Source organism: Ambystoma mexicanum, chromosome 7p (genome assembly GCF_040938575.1).
Source record: "Ambystoma mexicanum isolate Mex_15411 chromosome 7p, UKY_AmexF1_1, whole genome shotgun sequence".
Classification (NCBI taxonomy): Eukaryota; Metazoa; Chordata; class Amphibia; order Caudata; family Ambystomatidae; genus Ambystoma; species Ambystoma mexicanum.
In genome coordinates, this window is record NC_090939.1 from 832,371,457 (window position 1) to 832,385,956 (window position 14,500).

The 14,500-nt window shown below is 44.0% G+C and overlaps 1 protein-coding gene across 1 annotated transcript in view; it reads right to left on the reverse strand.

The window, feature by feature from the left end:
* Positions 1–14,500, reverse strand: part of ITGBL1 (integrin subunit beta like 1) — a 1,421,787-nt gene that overhangs the window by 14,629 nt on the left and 1,392,658 nt on the right. The window contains exon 10 of the mRNA XM_069637000.1: positions 6,728–6,841. Coding sequence (XP_069493101.1) covers positions 6,728–6,841 — 114 coding nt within the window. The remainder of the gene's footprint in view (positions 1–6,727; positions 6,842–14,500) is intronic.

Consider the following 14,500-nt stretch of genomic DNA (forward strand, 5'->3'; position numbering starts at 1 on the left):
GTTAAAATGAATGAGGAAAGAACTGGTGACGTCACATGAAGTTGAGGTGATGCACACAGAAGATATATAAATGAAGTAAGAACATAGACCTGATGGCGAAGTAATGAAGAAATGTAACATTTGGCCCCTGAAATGAAGATTGTATGTGCGGAGAGGCACCAAAGGAAATGCAAAACCATTTTACAATTGTACAGACGCAGTAACACAAGTAGACAAAGTAATCATAAAGCTGGCTAGAAAAGTGATTAGATTGCGGTGGTACGCCAATGTATATACATAGGAATATATAGAATCTGGATGTTCCCCAAACGCACTTTAGCAAACTTAGACCCTGTGAATGGAAGAGATGGAGGTGTGGTGCAGCAGAATCTTAGCTGACGGTGAAGGAAGATTTGAGAAAGGCTCGCCTGGCCCAAAGTGAAGAGTGGGGCCGCTGAGAGCATTGCCAGGTACTCGAGATACAAAAACGTGAGAAGCAACCTCAGCTCCTGCTTGAGGTGTAATGAAAACCATTGAGGGTGCCAAGATTTCTTCATTTAATGGTATTAAATACAATGAAGAGCTCGAAAACGTGGTCTCCAGTCACATGATCAGATCACAATAGACTTCGGGTCGAGCTACAGAGAGGCCAGAAGATAAGAACATGCTTTACTCCCTTTTATTCCCAGGTGCAGTGAGCCTCTACAAGGCCGAGTTCAAATGTATTAATTGAATGGCAGACCTCAGGAGTGATGATGAATGTTGGGCTAATTGGTTGGGAAGGCATGACCAGGCCAAACACCCCAGCAGCTGGAGTCCCAGTTGTGTGCTGTTAGCATGTGGAATCTTCCAGAAGGGTACAAGCATGCCAACCAATAATAGAGGGCCACGTAGCAGAGAGCCCTATATTTTGATAAGCCAATAGTATGTCGTATATTTTCATGACACAGAAAATGATATGCACTTGGGATGGGCCTAGTTGCCCACCTGACCTTAGAGATCTAATCATGTCCCTGTATCCCATAGAAAGTATATGTAGATGTTCCCCATTGACCAACCACAACCCCTAGTAGGTTTTCTTATTTTGCCATGTATCCTGACGTCACTCATGAATAATATTTAGTATAAAGGCAATGTTTTTTTATTAATTATGTTGAGATAAGTCTGTGCAGGGTCCATTGATCTCTGTTGTACTTCCTTGTTTTAAGGACTTGTTATTAAAACAGCTCTAATTCTTGCCAACTTCTTGAGTCGGTCTGATTATTGATGTTTGAGTAAGATCTGCATCCCCATCCATCTTAGATACTGTTACCTCGTCTTAAAGGACCCGATCTCTGGGTTCACATCATTCTAGGGGAGCGTCAGATTGTTCCTCAAGAATATCAACTTTTTCAGGCTCTTATGATGTAAACTCACTGGAAGGCATACATTGACACAAACGTCACCCCTCAAAAGTCTTCCATAACCAAATGTCTTTATTTCAGCCCCTCATGTTCTTGGGTAGCCCCTGTTCCTAAGGACCTAATTACATCACATATCTTAAAGAGCGAACCATATCGAGGTCGACCACAATTCTCTTATTCAACTCTTGCAGGCATCCCCATCCTCTGTCCGCATAGTCAATACCTCTTCCTGCGCAACTTTTCTGTGGACCACCCTGGGCTAATGGAATATCCTGTGGCCTTGTTCCAAACCCACAAAATGAAAGTAACACACAAACCACTTCTCTACCTTCATTTAATATATTCCCTCTGAATGGGAGAAACCCCCATATAGTCAACCCTTTCTCGTGTCCACTTCAACCACTCCAGGGGGAGATTTCAGTCATTCCACAGCACTTTGCACATCCCAAAAAATGTATTCTTTCCCCTTCCAAGTAAATCAAAGATCGGCAGGCCATAATAACCCTGCCTTGACCCCACGCGCAATGAAGGATTTCTTACATGAGTTCAGTCCCTTCCTCCTTTTTTCAGTTGCCAGAGCCAAGTCCGGGAAGATCAGGATCTTCTGATGTTGGTATTCAAAGGTATCCTTTAAATTTGCGACTCTCATGATTCTTTCTTTATCCCAAACATCAGAAACTTTATTAATAAGAGTCCGACTCACCTGGGAATCTTGTTGTTTATTGTCAGAATGGCTCTTCATCCAGTAGCACTTATATATATATTGGGTCTTCCTCTGTTTCCAGGGCCAATATTTCTGGGAGCCAGTCTGTGGCAAAAGAGATTGGATCACCATCTTTCTCATCAACTGGAAAACCGATAACTCTGGTCTGTTTTGCACGTGTCACACTCTCCAAGTAGTCAAGCCTGCGTTCGATAACCCGTGCCAACTGCTTCCATATCTTTTCTCAGTCGGTCACTTTCGGGATTGTTTGGGCACGCTGTTGGTCCAAATCTGTGGTACTTTGTTCCAGTGTGGAAGTCCTTGAATTTAATTGTGTCACTTTCTCGTTCAACTTATCTAATTTGCCCTCTATGTGGGACATCATTTTTTTTATTCGACCTAGAGCAGCCAACAAGGATACCCTGAGGATGAAGAGGGTCCAGACGTTTCCTGGGTGGAAGAACATTGTTTTCCTAGCACCACAAGAGGTGTAGAAAATCAGAGTACTCAAACGTATCTTTCCTCTTTGTCTTCCCTGTATCGATGTGTTGGGTAACAAAAACTGAACACATTAAGGGAATTGCATGTGTGGTGCATTGGGGGAACTCACTGTATGGAACCACACTATAATGCCAGGGGATATACCCTGTTATTCCCTAAGGCATAGCCTTCAGGCAGTTTTTGAAGATGGAATTCTTGCCAAAACAGCAAATCCGCTTAAACCGCCCTGTATCGGAAAGCTGCAAACCATTAGAGCAGGAATTAAGTAATATTTTGCACCTCAATCAACACCTTGGATATTCTACCCTGTGATCCACAGTCATACAGGCAATCAAACCTGGAATGTTGAAGGTTGCTCAAGCAGTGTTGGTCCAAGTGCCAGTAGCTAAAATGACTGCCCTTTCTTCTATGCCTGCCAGCTCCATTTCTGTCCATTGCAGATGGAAACCATCAGGCAAAGATCTGCCACCAGCCGGAGTTCTCTCGCTGCACTGTGTGTCCCTCACTGCACCGTATCTGCTGCCTGGATGTCGTTCCCCAAAGGTTCTTTTTGCAGAAGGGGCTCCCAGCGCCCTTCCATGGAACCATCGTCCATGCCGCGATAAGAAATTAGCCACCATGGGCCTCCAAGCTACGCACCCACCAAGTTCCTTCTTAAAAATGATTGTAGACAGGTATGATAAATCAAATTCCGGGGTGAATATTGGGTTTGAAACCATCAATCAGCCCCACACCTCTAATACACCAGAATGGATCCAAACAGATTGGAATACACAGGCATTCAACTAAAATTATAGACATTCATGTCAATTTTGGTAATGTGGACAGAACAACAGGCTTATCTCCTCTAAAGGTTGTGGATCATTGGTTATTTGCAACACAGCAAAAATACAATTATTACCCAATGATAAAAGGAGTGTCCAGTCAAGGTTGTATAAAAAATATCTATTTTATTATTATCAGAACAGACAATCTAATATTGTATCGGTATGTTATTTGAAAATGATTATTCAAAGATTTCAGGGGTTACATTTGATAGCATAGGCTTTGGGTCATTGAATTGAAGCAACAAAATTCCAGTGGTTTCAAAGAATCTAGGATTATGGTAATTGTGGGGTTTGTAGATGGAGGGAGGGGTGTCGACTGACAAAGAAGTTTTAATTTCGCTTTTATTAAACTTAGCAGTGGCATTTCCACCACCTAGAAATGCACTACAGGTGTTGTTAAATAAAATTATGGGGTTCTTCTGTAAAGGTAGCCTGGAGAAAGTGAGGGGGAGGTGGTATTTAAACCAAATGAACATGGAGGAAAGGGGTTGACAAGCATTTCATTGATATTAAGATCTTGTGTGATTGTTTTGAAGATGTGACAACTGACAACGTTCAAGCCGATATATTTAAACATTCCACAAAGACATGCTTCAGTGACAACAGTGTTGAACGAATCTGATTCCTCTACTAATTATGTTTTTATTTGGAGATGTTTAAAGACTATTTTATCCTTTCTTCTTGATAGCACCATCATTAGCCCAGTGGGAGACATGTTACAAGAGGAAATAGAAGGATGTTGGGTAGCTGTGCCCATCCCCAGACCTTTGTTGGCAAACTATGCATGACATCTTACCAGTAAGAACAACAATGCTTAAAAGATACCAAGGCACCCATTCTGTCCATGGGAAGGATATGGTGAAGAGGAATTGTCCATCCACCTGTTGTAGAATTCGTGATTTCCATAGGCATTCTCAGTCAAGCAAAAAGGAAATGACAGGGGCTATGCCTTACCCGAATGTTCCTATGGAATGATAATAGAGCTCTGCCAAGAAGTGATCTAGGTGCGTGAGCATTGGGGATATTTCCCACAGTCCTGAACTTCCTTCCAGAATGCTTTGAAGATTATGTTTTCAACTCCATAAGCATAGAAGTGGTGCACAGCAAGGCATCTACTTCCGCCCTGAAGAAGGTTCTAGAAAATTGATGACTACACTATCAAGGCCTGCCTATTCCGACAGAAACACGTGTCAACAACATTTTGACAACATTTGTTGCACAATAGAAAGACACACCAGTATACACATGGGGTGTAGGGACATTTTTGAATAATTGTACAATGGCCATGTATGTTACAAGGCCGATATATGAAATATATAGTGAAGGAGTATTGTGAATGTATGCATCAATGAGTACGTTTCATGGAGTAGATTGAATGCAGTGTGAGCCATTACGGATAATTGTGTAATTTGGTTTTTAATGCATTGGTTTGTTTACCACCACTGAATATTCACTTTGTATGAAAATACATTTATATTTTTGTGAATTCTATTGAACTGTTGTCTACCAGCCTCTTGCTCTCGGTCAATTTTTTTGTCTATACCTATTGTCTACCTGGGGGACCGAGATCATACCAGGTACTCTTTATATTTTTGACAGATTTGTACATGGCCTTTCCCCTTCTGTAATGGCACTGCAGACTGAGAAGCAATGGACTAGAGGGTTTCCCTGAACTTTGCCAAGGGGATTTGATTAATTCATAGCTCTCCAGTGTTGTATTGTCTTTTCAGAGGTAGCCTCGCTTCATCACCAGCTGCCTCTTTAAAATTAGATGAGATTCTTTCTTTGCGGTGGACATTTCAAAAGGGGTTGTCCTGGACCGTCGGCGCTGAACTTTGTGGAGGCATTTGTCAAGGCTCATGCTCTGTGGTAATCGGAAACAGCTCCAGAAGCCTGCTTTGGTTGCTTGCTATTGTAAATAGTTGAATATAATATTTTCGCATATTGAAGTCCAAATACAAAAGAGAACGCTTTTCGCCCGAATTTGGGTGGCTTTCAATTGCATAAATATGACACATCAGGGTGGGTTTCACCCGTCCTGGGGCCCCACGGAAGCTAATCCCCTTGCCCCGAGCCTCTCCTGCACTTGAGGGATATTTTAGAGCCCCAAGACCCCCTTTCCTTCTGTGCAGCCTCCCTTCCTTGCCCACAACATTCCCCGTATTCCCCAATACAGACACAAGAACACGCAAACACACCCACCCATTGGGCCCCATTACGAGGTTGCTGGTCCGGTAACAACGGTACCGGTATGCTTCCCGGTACCATTATTACTGGACCGGCAAACTCTGAGTTGTGCTGTGGGTGCCTTTCATTCCGCCAGGTCTGCCCTGGCGGAATGAAAGGCACCCGCGAGCAGTGCATGCCTGTAACACCGGCACCGTTATCAACAGTGCCGGTGCTACAGGCATCCCCATTCCCATTAAGCCCTATGGGGCCGAAATGGGAATGGGGATCTACCGGCACCCGCGAAAGGGCAATTAACGGGTCCGGTAGGGTCGGAATATCCCAGTAATTGCCCATTCGCGGGTGCCGGACTTTCATGCCTGTATGGAGGTAGCCTTGCCACTCTTTTCAAGGCTAACTTCAGCTTCGTAATGAGGCCCATCTACTCGATCCTCCGCACCTCCCTTCCCCACCATTACCTGTCCTCCCTCACATAGACACACATATAGATATACACACATACACACAATTTACCTCGGGCACCTGCAACTTCCTTCTTCCGCTCTGCCGTGCCTGTCTGTCCCACACATGTGCGCATCCAGATGCTGACAGTTTGATTCAGAAAGTCTGCTTGGAGTGGTCTCCGAGTGGTCTTTGTAAATCTTTATTTTCTTTCATCAGTAACATTAATTGAGTTTCTCACTCCACACCATTGTACATAACCACTGTGTTTCCTTCTGTGGGCTCAAGCTGTGAATAGTCGGGTTACGATGGATCTGTTCTGTTTCACGGCTTTCAAAGTAAGCCGGATGCAACATGGCTACTGGTGGATTGTCATTCAAGGATAGGCTACTATGCTACTTCTATTAGCGTCTCAGTGTTGCCATGCAACACAGAAACTCACCTCAGCATTGGCTCTCGGAAACTTGTAAGCAATGCAACATTGGTGTAACCTAGTTTCTGGCTATCTTGTTCACACCCCCATCCGTATATTATACTGTAATAGGTACCAGTAGTGTTTACTTGATGACTTGTTAAATTCTCTCTACCAATGTTTTGGCCACTACAGCACTCTGTAGCTCCGGAGCTAGATTTCTGCTACTAGATGGATAATAATATAATAATGATGAGAGTATACCGGTATTTACCTGTGCAAATTAGTCCATCGTGCTTGTCGCATTCTCTGTCGTCACATTCGCAGAATTCGCCTGATATGTACCACTCCTGGGGGGAACAGATGCATTTTCCACAGTGACAGGAACCTGAAATGATAGCATTCGTTATTACACATAGTTGTGGTGACATGTCATTTCTAAATCTGGAGTGGAACATTTTAGTAGCACACATTTCCATGTTCCTTTGCCCAATCTATCTCCTGAAAGCACTCAATCAGAGATACTGGCTTTCTCAATCATTGGGTGGATGGGGGCGTGGCATAGCATTTAAAGGGCCCCTGTGAAAATGCCTTAATTGAACAGCGCTGTTTCATCGGAATTGAAAATCAGGTCTTCACTCTTGTCACAGTATATATCCTATTACTGTGACATCACATTCGCGTTTTGGACATACACATTCAGAATGATTGTTTCACGTTCTTGTCTCGCCGAGACACGTGTAGTGCATTTTATTTGGAAGACAACATTCCTGTATCTCTGAAAAACTAAACAAGCATTGGCAAAGCCAATAGGATGGCCTTGTTTTACCGGTATGTGTTGTGTAGTGTAGAGATGGGTGTATGTGTGGTTTATGATGTGTTTTGTGTATCGGTTTTATTTAGGTTTTTGGGGCGTCATGAGCTTAGGTGTGGTTGTAGTTTTCTACTAAGAGGCTGCTTTGCCACATATAAAGGGTACCAGAAGCCCGGGTAGTGTTCTTGTATGGCCAGGTTATATCCTTAAATAGTGGCATTGTATGCACTTTCTGTCAAGGCACTCTCCCTTTCGGCTGTCTATCATCAACATCTGCAGGCATTTTAACAGTGGGCATTAAAAAGCACAAGCAGACCCTCACACGTGTATATTATGTCACTACAATGTGTACAACCGCCCACAGATGCACTGTCCCACGCGCAAACATGTGCAAGAATACCTTCTAAACCACTTACAAAGTCACACATGCACATTGTAACCCATCAACTTGTGCACACACACTCTCAAGCCGATGTGCAGATGACTGACATACACGTTTTCATCCCCACACATATATCATGCATGCACAATTGCTGATAATCAACTAGCCAGTCTTCTGGCAGGGTGCACCCCCTGCATCAAGGATGGATGCAGGGCTGTGGAGAAAAGGAAGCCCTCACTGTGGGGCGGAGAGTGAAAGGTCAGTCGCCTGGCATGGTGCATCCCCCTGCATCAAGGGTGGATGCAGGGCAGTGGTGAAAAGGAAGCCCTCACTGTGGGGCGGAGAGTGAAAGGTCAGTCGCCTGGCATGGTGCATCCCCCTGCATCAAGGATGGATGCAGGGCTGTGGTGAAAAGGAAGACCTCACTTTGGGGCGGTGGGTGAAAGGCCAGTCGCCTGGCATGGTAAACCCCCTCCATCAAGGATGGATGCAGGGCTGTGGTGAAAAGGAAGACCTCACTTTGGGGCGGAGGGTGAAAGGCCAGTCCCCTGGCATGTTAAACCCCCTGCAACAAGGGTGGATGCAGGGCTGTGGTGACAAGGAAGCCCTCACTGTGGGGTGGAGGGTGAAAGGCCAGTCTCCTGGCATGGTGCATTCCCCTGCATCAAGGGTGGATGCAGGGTTGTGGTGACAAGGAAGCCCTCACTGTGGGGTGGAGGGTGAAAGGCCAGTCCCCTGGCATGGTGCATTCCCCTGCATCAAGGGTGGATGCAGGGCCGTGGTGACAAGGAAACCCTCACTGTGGGGCGGAGGGTGAAAGGCCAGTCTCCTGGCATGGTGAATCCCCCTGCATCAAGGGTGGATGCAGGGCTGTGGAGAAAAGGTAGCCCTCACCATGGGGCGGAGGGTGAAAGGCCAGTCGCTTGGCATGGTGCATCTCCCTGCATCAAGTGTGGATGCAGGTCTGTGGTGAAAAGGAAGCCCTCACTGTGGGGCGGAGGGTGAAAGGCCAGTCGCTTGGCATGGTGCATCCCCCTGCATCAAGTGTGGATGCAGGCCTGTGGTAAAAAGGAAGCCCTCACTGTGGGGCAGAGGGTGAAAGGCCAGTCCCCTGGCATGGTGCATCCCCTTGTATCAAGGGTCGATGCAGGGCTGTGGACTTGTGAAAAGGAAGCCCTCACTGTGGGGCGGAGGGTGAAAAGCCAGTCCCCTGGCATGGTGCATCCCCTTGTATCAAGGGTGGATGCAGGGCTGTGGACTGGTGAAAAGGAAGCCCTCACTGTGGGGCGGAGGGTGAAAGGCCAGTCCCCTGGCATGGTGCATCCCCTTGTATCAAGGGTGGATGCAGGGATGTGGACTGGTGAAAAGGAAGCCCTCGCTGTGGGGCAGAGGGTGAAAGGCCAGTCCCCTGGCATGGTGCATCCCCTTGTATCAAGGGTCGATGCAGGGCTGTGGACTTGTGAAAAGGAAGCCCTCACTGTGGGGCGGAGGGTGAAAGGCCAGTCCCCTGGCATGGTGCATCCCCTTGTATCAAGGGTGGATGCAGGGCTGTGGACTGGTGAAAAGGAAGCCCTCACTGTGGGGCGGAGGGTGAAAGGCCAGTCCCCTGGCATAGTGCATCCCCTTGTATCAAGGGTGGATGCAGGGCTGTGGACTGGTGAAAAGGAAGCCCTCACCGTGGGGCGGAGGGTGAGGAAGGAATGCAAGGGGTTCTTCATTTTGTTCAGTCACTCATTCAGAATGGAATGTAGCCCTTATTCATTATTTGTCTTCCTCCCTTCAGGACATGATTAAACATCACACCACTAAGAACCCAGTGTAGGAGGTGAAGGGGGCATGCAAGGATAAGGGAGCCGGACACCCCAAGTTATAATAATCCTTTAAAGTTGATTCTGCATTATATAGTGGACATTGTTACTTCCTAGTCTAAAATAGCAATTTCGGAAAACTAGAGGTCAGTTTTATTCAAACAAACATTGGCAAATCCAATAGGTCTGACTTTGTAAATGTATAAAGTATGATGTTTTTCTAAAGCTCCCCAGGAAGAAAAAAAACCTTACGCTCCACACGCGCGAAGATAAACAAATACACTTTCTTATTTGGCCCCCCTCAGTCATATATCTAGAACATTAAAGCTGCTTCACCTTTCAAGGCAAGCAATCCCATTTCTCAGCCTATTATTTGCAATCCACAGTGTCTGCCCTAAACATGTAGTCCCATTATCCTTGAGTGGAGCGACCCTCCATATAGCCTCCTCAAATCCTTGTCGGCGCATTGGTATGAGAGCTGTTTAGATCACCACTCCTACTTCCAGCTGTCCAGCATCTTAGTTACCATGGTTTCTGTTATGGGGGCCATTTTGAATAGCATTCAGGTTTCATAAATGTATATAAAGCATACTGAAATGTATACATTACATACTGAGATTAATACATCATATATTGAGATGCACACATTATGTATGGGAATACACATCATACAAATATGTGTACTGTATACTAAGGTGCATGCATTGTCTAATGAGATGTGTAAACCTTATACTAAGATGCATACATTATATATCGAAATATATATGCTGTACAAAGACATACATTAATTCGCCACTGAGATGCATATGATGTGTATTGAGATGCATACATTATATATTGAATTGTATATACTCTATGATATATACAATGTACACTGAGATGTATACACAGTATATTGAGATACATCCATTAGATATTGAAATGCACAGAATCAGATTGAAATGCATGCATTGTATATCAACCTACATATACTACATAGTGTGATGTGCATGGTGCATTCTAATAACTCATATACAAAGCATGCTGAAATGTGTACATGATATAATAAGAACCTACTTCAGCTGTATGCAGAGAGACATGTATGGGAAATTACAATGCATCGACTGCATAATAAAAAAAAGACTATACACTGAAAATACTTATACACACGATGTCAAAACATATATATTGTTCATTAAAATGTGTATGCCAGTCACTGAAATAGATATACTGCATGTTGAAATATATGCACAATATATACAGAATCGTCACACACTGCAGTGGGACGCTTGTATATAACAAGGTGAAACTGCTTACACATCAGGTGCAGCACACTGTGTAGAACGTGGACCCCTTGAATGATGAAGTCTGTCTACCCTGCACTTTTATCTGCCCTTATGAAAATCCCCCCTTTCATCACTAAGTGACTAAAGCTGAAGTTTTTGGCTCTGTCGTAAAAAATCTTGCTTCGAGTAGGACAACGCTCTATATGGCAATGTATCCACCTACAAAATTCGAAGGTTTAATTTGATGTGAAACACATTCGGTCATCTAATCGTTGGCATTTAGAAATGGCAAACCAGCTCACTTTTCTGAGAGAGCTTGCCTGGCTCCCGGTAAAACAAACACTAACCTTTTAAACTGTTATGCCTAATCTATAAAAGCCTTCATTGCTCAGCTCCTAATTACCTTGAGGAAAGCATCTACCTCAAGCACTTCAAGACCAAAGACTTACACTCTATGGGTCAACTGCTCCTAGAAATTCCCATTTGCAAATACATGTGGTTAAGGTGACAGAAGATTCTCAGTTGCAGACTCGATGCTATGGAACAATCTCCCCATATGCATTCACTAAGCCACCCGCCCACCCCGTCGTTTAGGAAACTACTGAACTACAAAACTACTAAAGGCCTATCTATTCAATCATGCCCCATGACCTTGTTCCATTAGACTTTTCTTTGTGACCTGACCCCTGTGTGCTATATGCTGTACTGCATTTTGATGGTTTTAGCACCAAGCATCAATTTTTCTTCTGCTGTGTGCTTTGTGATTTTATAAATGATAACATAAATAAACTCCTCCCAGAAATGCAGTGTGCTCTGATTGCTTCGGAGTGCTTCAGAAGGTGCTCTAATCACCATACCAAACACGATGCACTAGGTGCATAGGGTAAGGGGACCCACCTTTGGAGATTGAGAGCAGTATTTGACAATACATCTGTACTCCAGGATTAGCATGTTTCTGCTGTGACCATCCACAGTATTACGACCAGTTCAATGCATGCCAATAGAAAGCTAATGGTGGGTGAGCAGCTTAATGCACGAGAATGCCCAGCACATCTTTCAGAACTGCATGGTCTAGAATTGTGACTATTTCATTAGTGGGGGCTAGCCGCATACAAATACAGTGCAAAGCTAGGCCATGTAGTCATTGAGGGGCTATGCTCACCTCTGCCTTTCCCACCTTCCTCCCTTCCAGTAGGCAAGAGGGGTTAATGTGTTTTGATCAACTCCCAAATCATCCATTTTATTTTCCGAATTTGTTTTACCGTTTTTTACCACCAAATGATAGATGGTCGGTTGTCGGCAGGCAATATGGGTTGTGGGACATGTGGAGTGGGTGAAGGGGATGACTCCCACATTCTGTTTAAAGTATATGGTAAAGAAAATAAAACAAATTCTTACAGCTAAAAATTGATTAAAACACATGGATCCGTGCAGGAGATTCAAAGGACAGGTTGTTCTGTCTCAGCATGGGGAAATGTGCACCTCTCCATTAACCTCTCCACAAGATACACAACTGCATTCCATGGCTGGGGTATTTTGAACAAATGTCTTTCCTGTCCTAGTCCCAACCTCAAGAAAAACAAACACAAGAGAAAAATGCTTTAGCTGTGACTTGTCTGCAGATAGTGTGCAGCAGAAGTGCACATGTATACACTATATGAATGCCAGCCATGTCACATAATTACAAAGCATGAAACCAGCTCTGGTGCAACCACTGACTACCCTTTTAGTAACAGAGATATGTGGAAAGTGTGTCTGATTAGTAGTACACATTTCCTGAAGAGAAACTACCTTCACTTTGTAAAGCAAACATTAAAAAACTTCAGGGCAGCACTCCCTTGCAGATGGCATTCTATCAAAGACACAGACAATGGACAAGCATCGAAAACTGCTCAGACAAAGACAAAGGACAATGGAGCTACTGATTCTACATTATAAAAAGAACTAAAGGACAATAAAAGAGGACAGCTCCCACCTACATAGCTAGAAAGTAGTGTGACTGCAGGGGGTGACTATGCAGGTCAAACAGAGAGAAAAAAAGACAACAGCAACATGGTGGCATTCAGTTTGTATTTAACATAGCCAATAATAGGCAGTCTGCTGTTGTTGAGATCCTGTAGCAATCTTATACTGATCTTTCTTACATCCAAACGCATATTCAGAAAAAGTATAACACTTTCACACCCCACTCCCAAATTAGATTAACTGGATAGCAACTCTAAAAAGGCTAGCAGTTTCTTCTGCTCGTGAAGCATGTTTTTTTCTCCAAAAGTGTGCTGCAGCTCACCAGAAATTCTCAATTTATAATGTAATTCAAACCCAGTATTAAGTTAAAGTTAAAATTAAAAACTCCAAACTGTAATTGGTTAGGAGTATTATTATTTGAGCTTTGGCATCATAGGGGCAGGAGATGGCTGCCATTAGGTAACCAGAAAACCTATCCTGAATGCCCGAGTTAGACAAAGGCTCTTATGGAAGGGCGAGACTACCTAATGACCCCATTGCCTGACCTCGAGGATCGAGGATGTTAATGCTTTTAAAACCAGTGGGGCTGATGGCAGGCACCACATACAAGAGAGAGAGTTGCCAAGGAAATGTTTGGCTGCCAAGTGGTGTTGCTAAGGAAATGTGGCAGCCATGCAGGGAGGAAGAAGGCTGACACATGAAGAGAGCGTCATCCTAAAGGGGGTGCGGTCCAGGAAACGTCAAGCAAGACACTTCAACAGGAACTGTGTGCCTATTGGCAGACCATGCCAAGACCGGGAGGGCACTGCCAACCTACATGGGATAGGGAAAAGGAGGCAATCAGGCCTTGAAGGCCTTCGGCATGGCTTAACCATCCAGGAAGGAAGGATTCAATCCAACTACCAGTGAATAGTGCCTGGAAACCTTCATTCCTAAGTGGCTGAGCTTATTTGAAAGTTGTGCAAAGGGTGCTAAAATGTAACAGAGCATTTAGTATGACTACATCATTCATGTGGTTGGACCGGTTTACTCAAGAAAAGATACACATTTCTATGTTTAAGGAATCTATCACTTGGGGCTGCTGGCCTTTCAAGTTAATACACATTAAAAAGTGTCCTAAATCCATGAGCATATTCCCAGGCTAGTCTGCACAAGTCCTGCAACAAGAGTTGTTGGCACTTTACAATTTACAATTATAAAGAAATTGTTTCCATAGAGTAATTGACACTTTTTGTATACTTATTCCATAGATAGTTTGTACTTAAATACTCCAGGGCATTCAATTAAGACATTATTTATTAGAAAAAAAGGACTAAATCAATTAAATCATTTAAACAAATATATTTGAAAAATAATGTTGTTGAACATGCAACAAATTATATTAGTAAAAATGTTCACTAAAGTGATTTGTCTCCATGTAAATAAAATAACAATCTTAAGGTCTTCCTTGATTTCCCGAGGAGATCTGCATACTGCGTGCACAGAGCATGTTGGGTTCCTTGCCCACTGGCCTATGCAAACGCTTTATACTGGACCGGCGAGTGTAGCTCGGGCTATCCTGCATGGCTATTGGCTGAACTACCTCACCTTTTTCCTTCGCTCACTGGACCTCAGAATAATACTGCTATGGCTGTGTGTCAACTAACCCCAACGCTTCCAATGCCCAATGCACATTAAGAGGGTTTATGTGGCGACACCAGAAACCCTCTGTCATGTGTAACTCGGTCATCTTTCACTGCAGTTACTGTCTCTCTCTAGGGATCGGGTCTATGTTCCTCCAGGGAAACAGGACCTCCTAGTGAGACCTGACCTC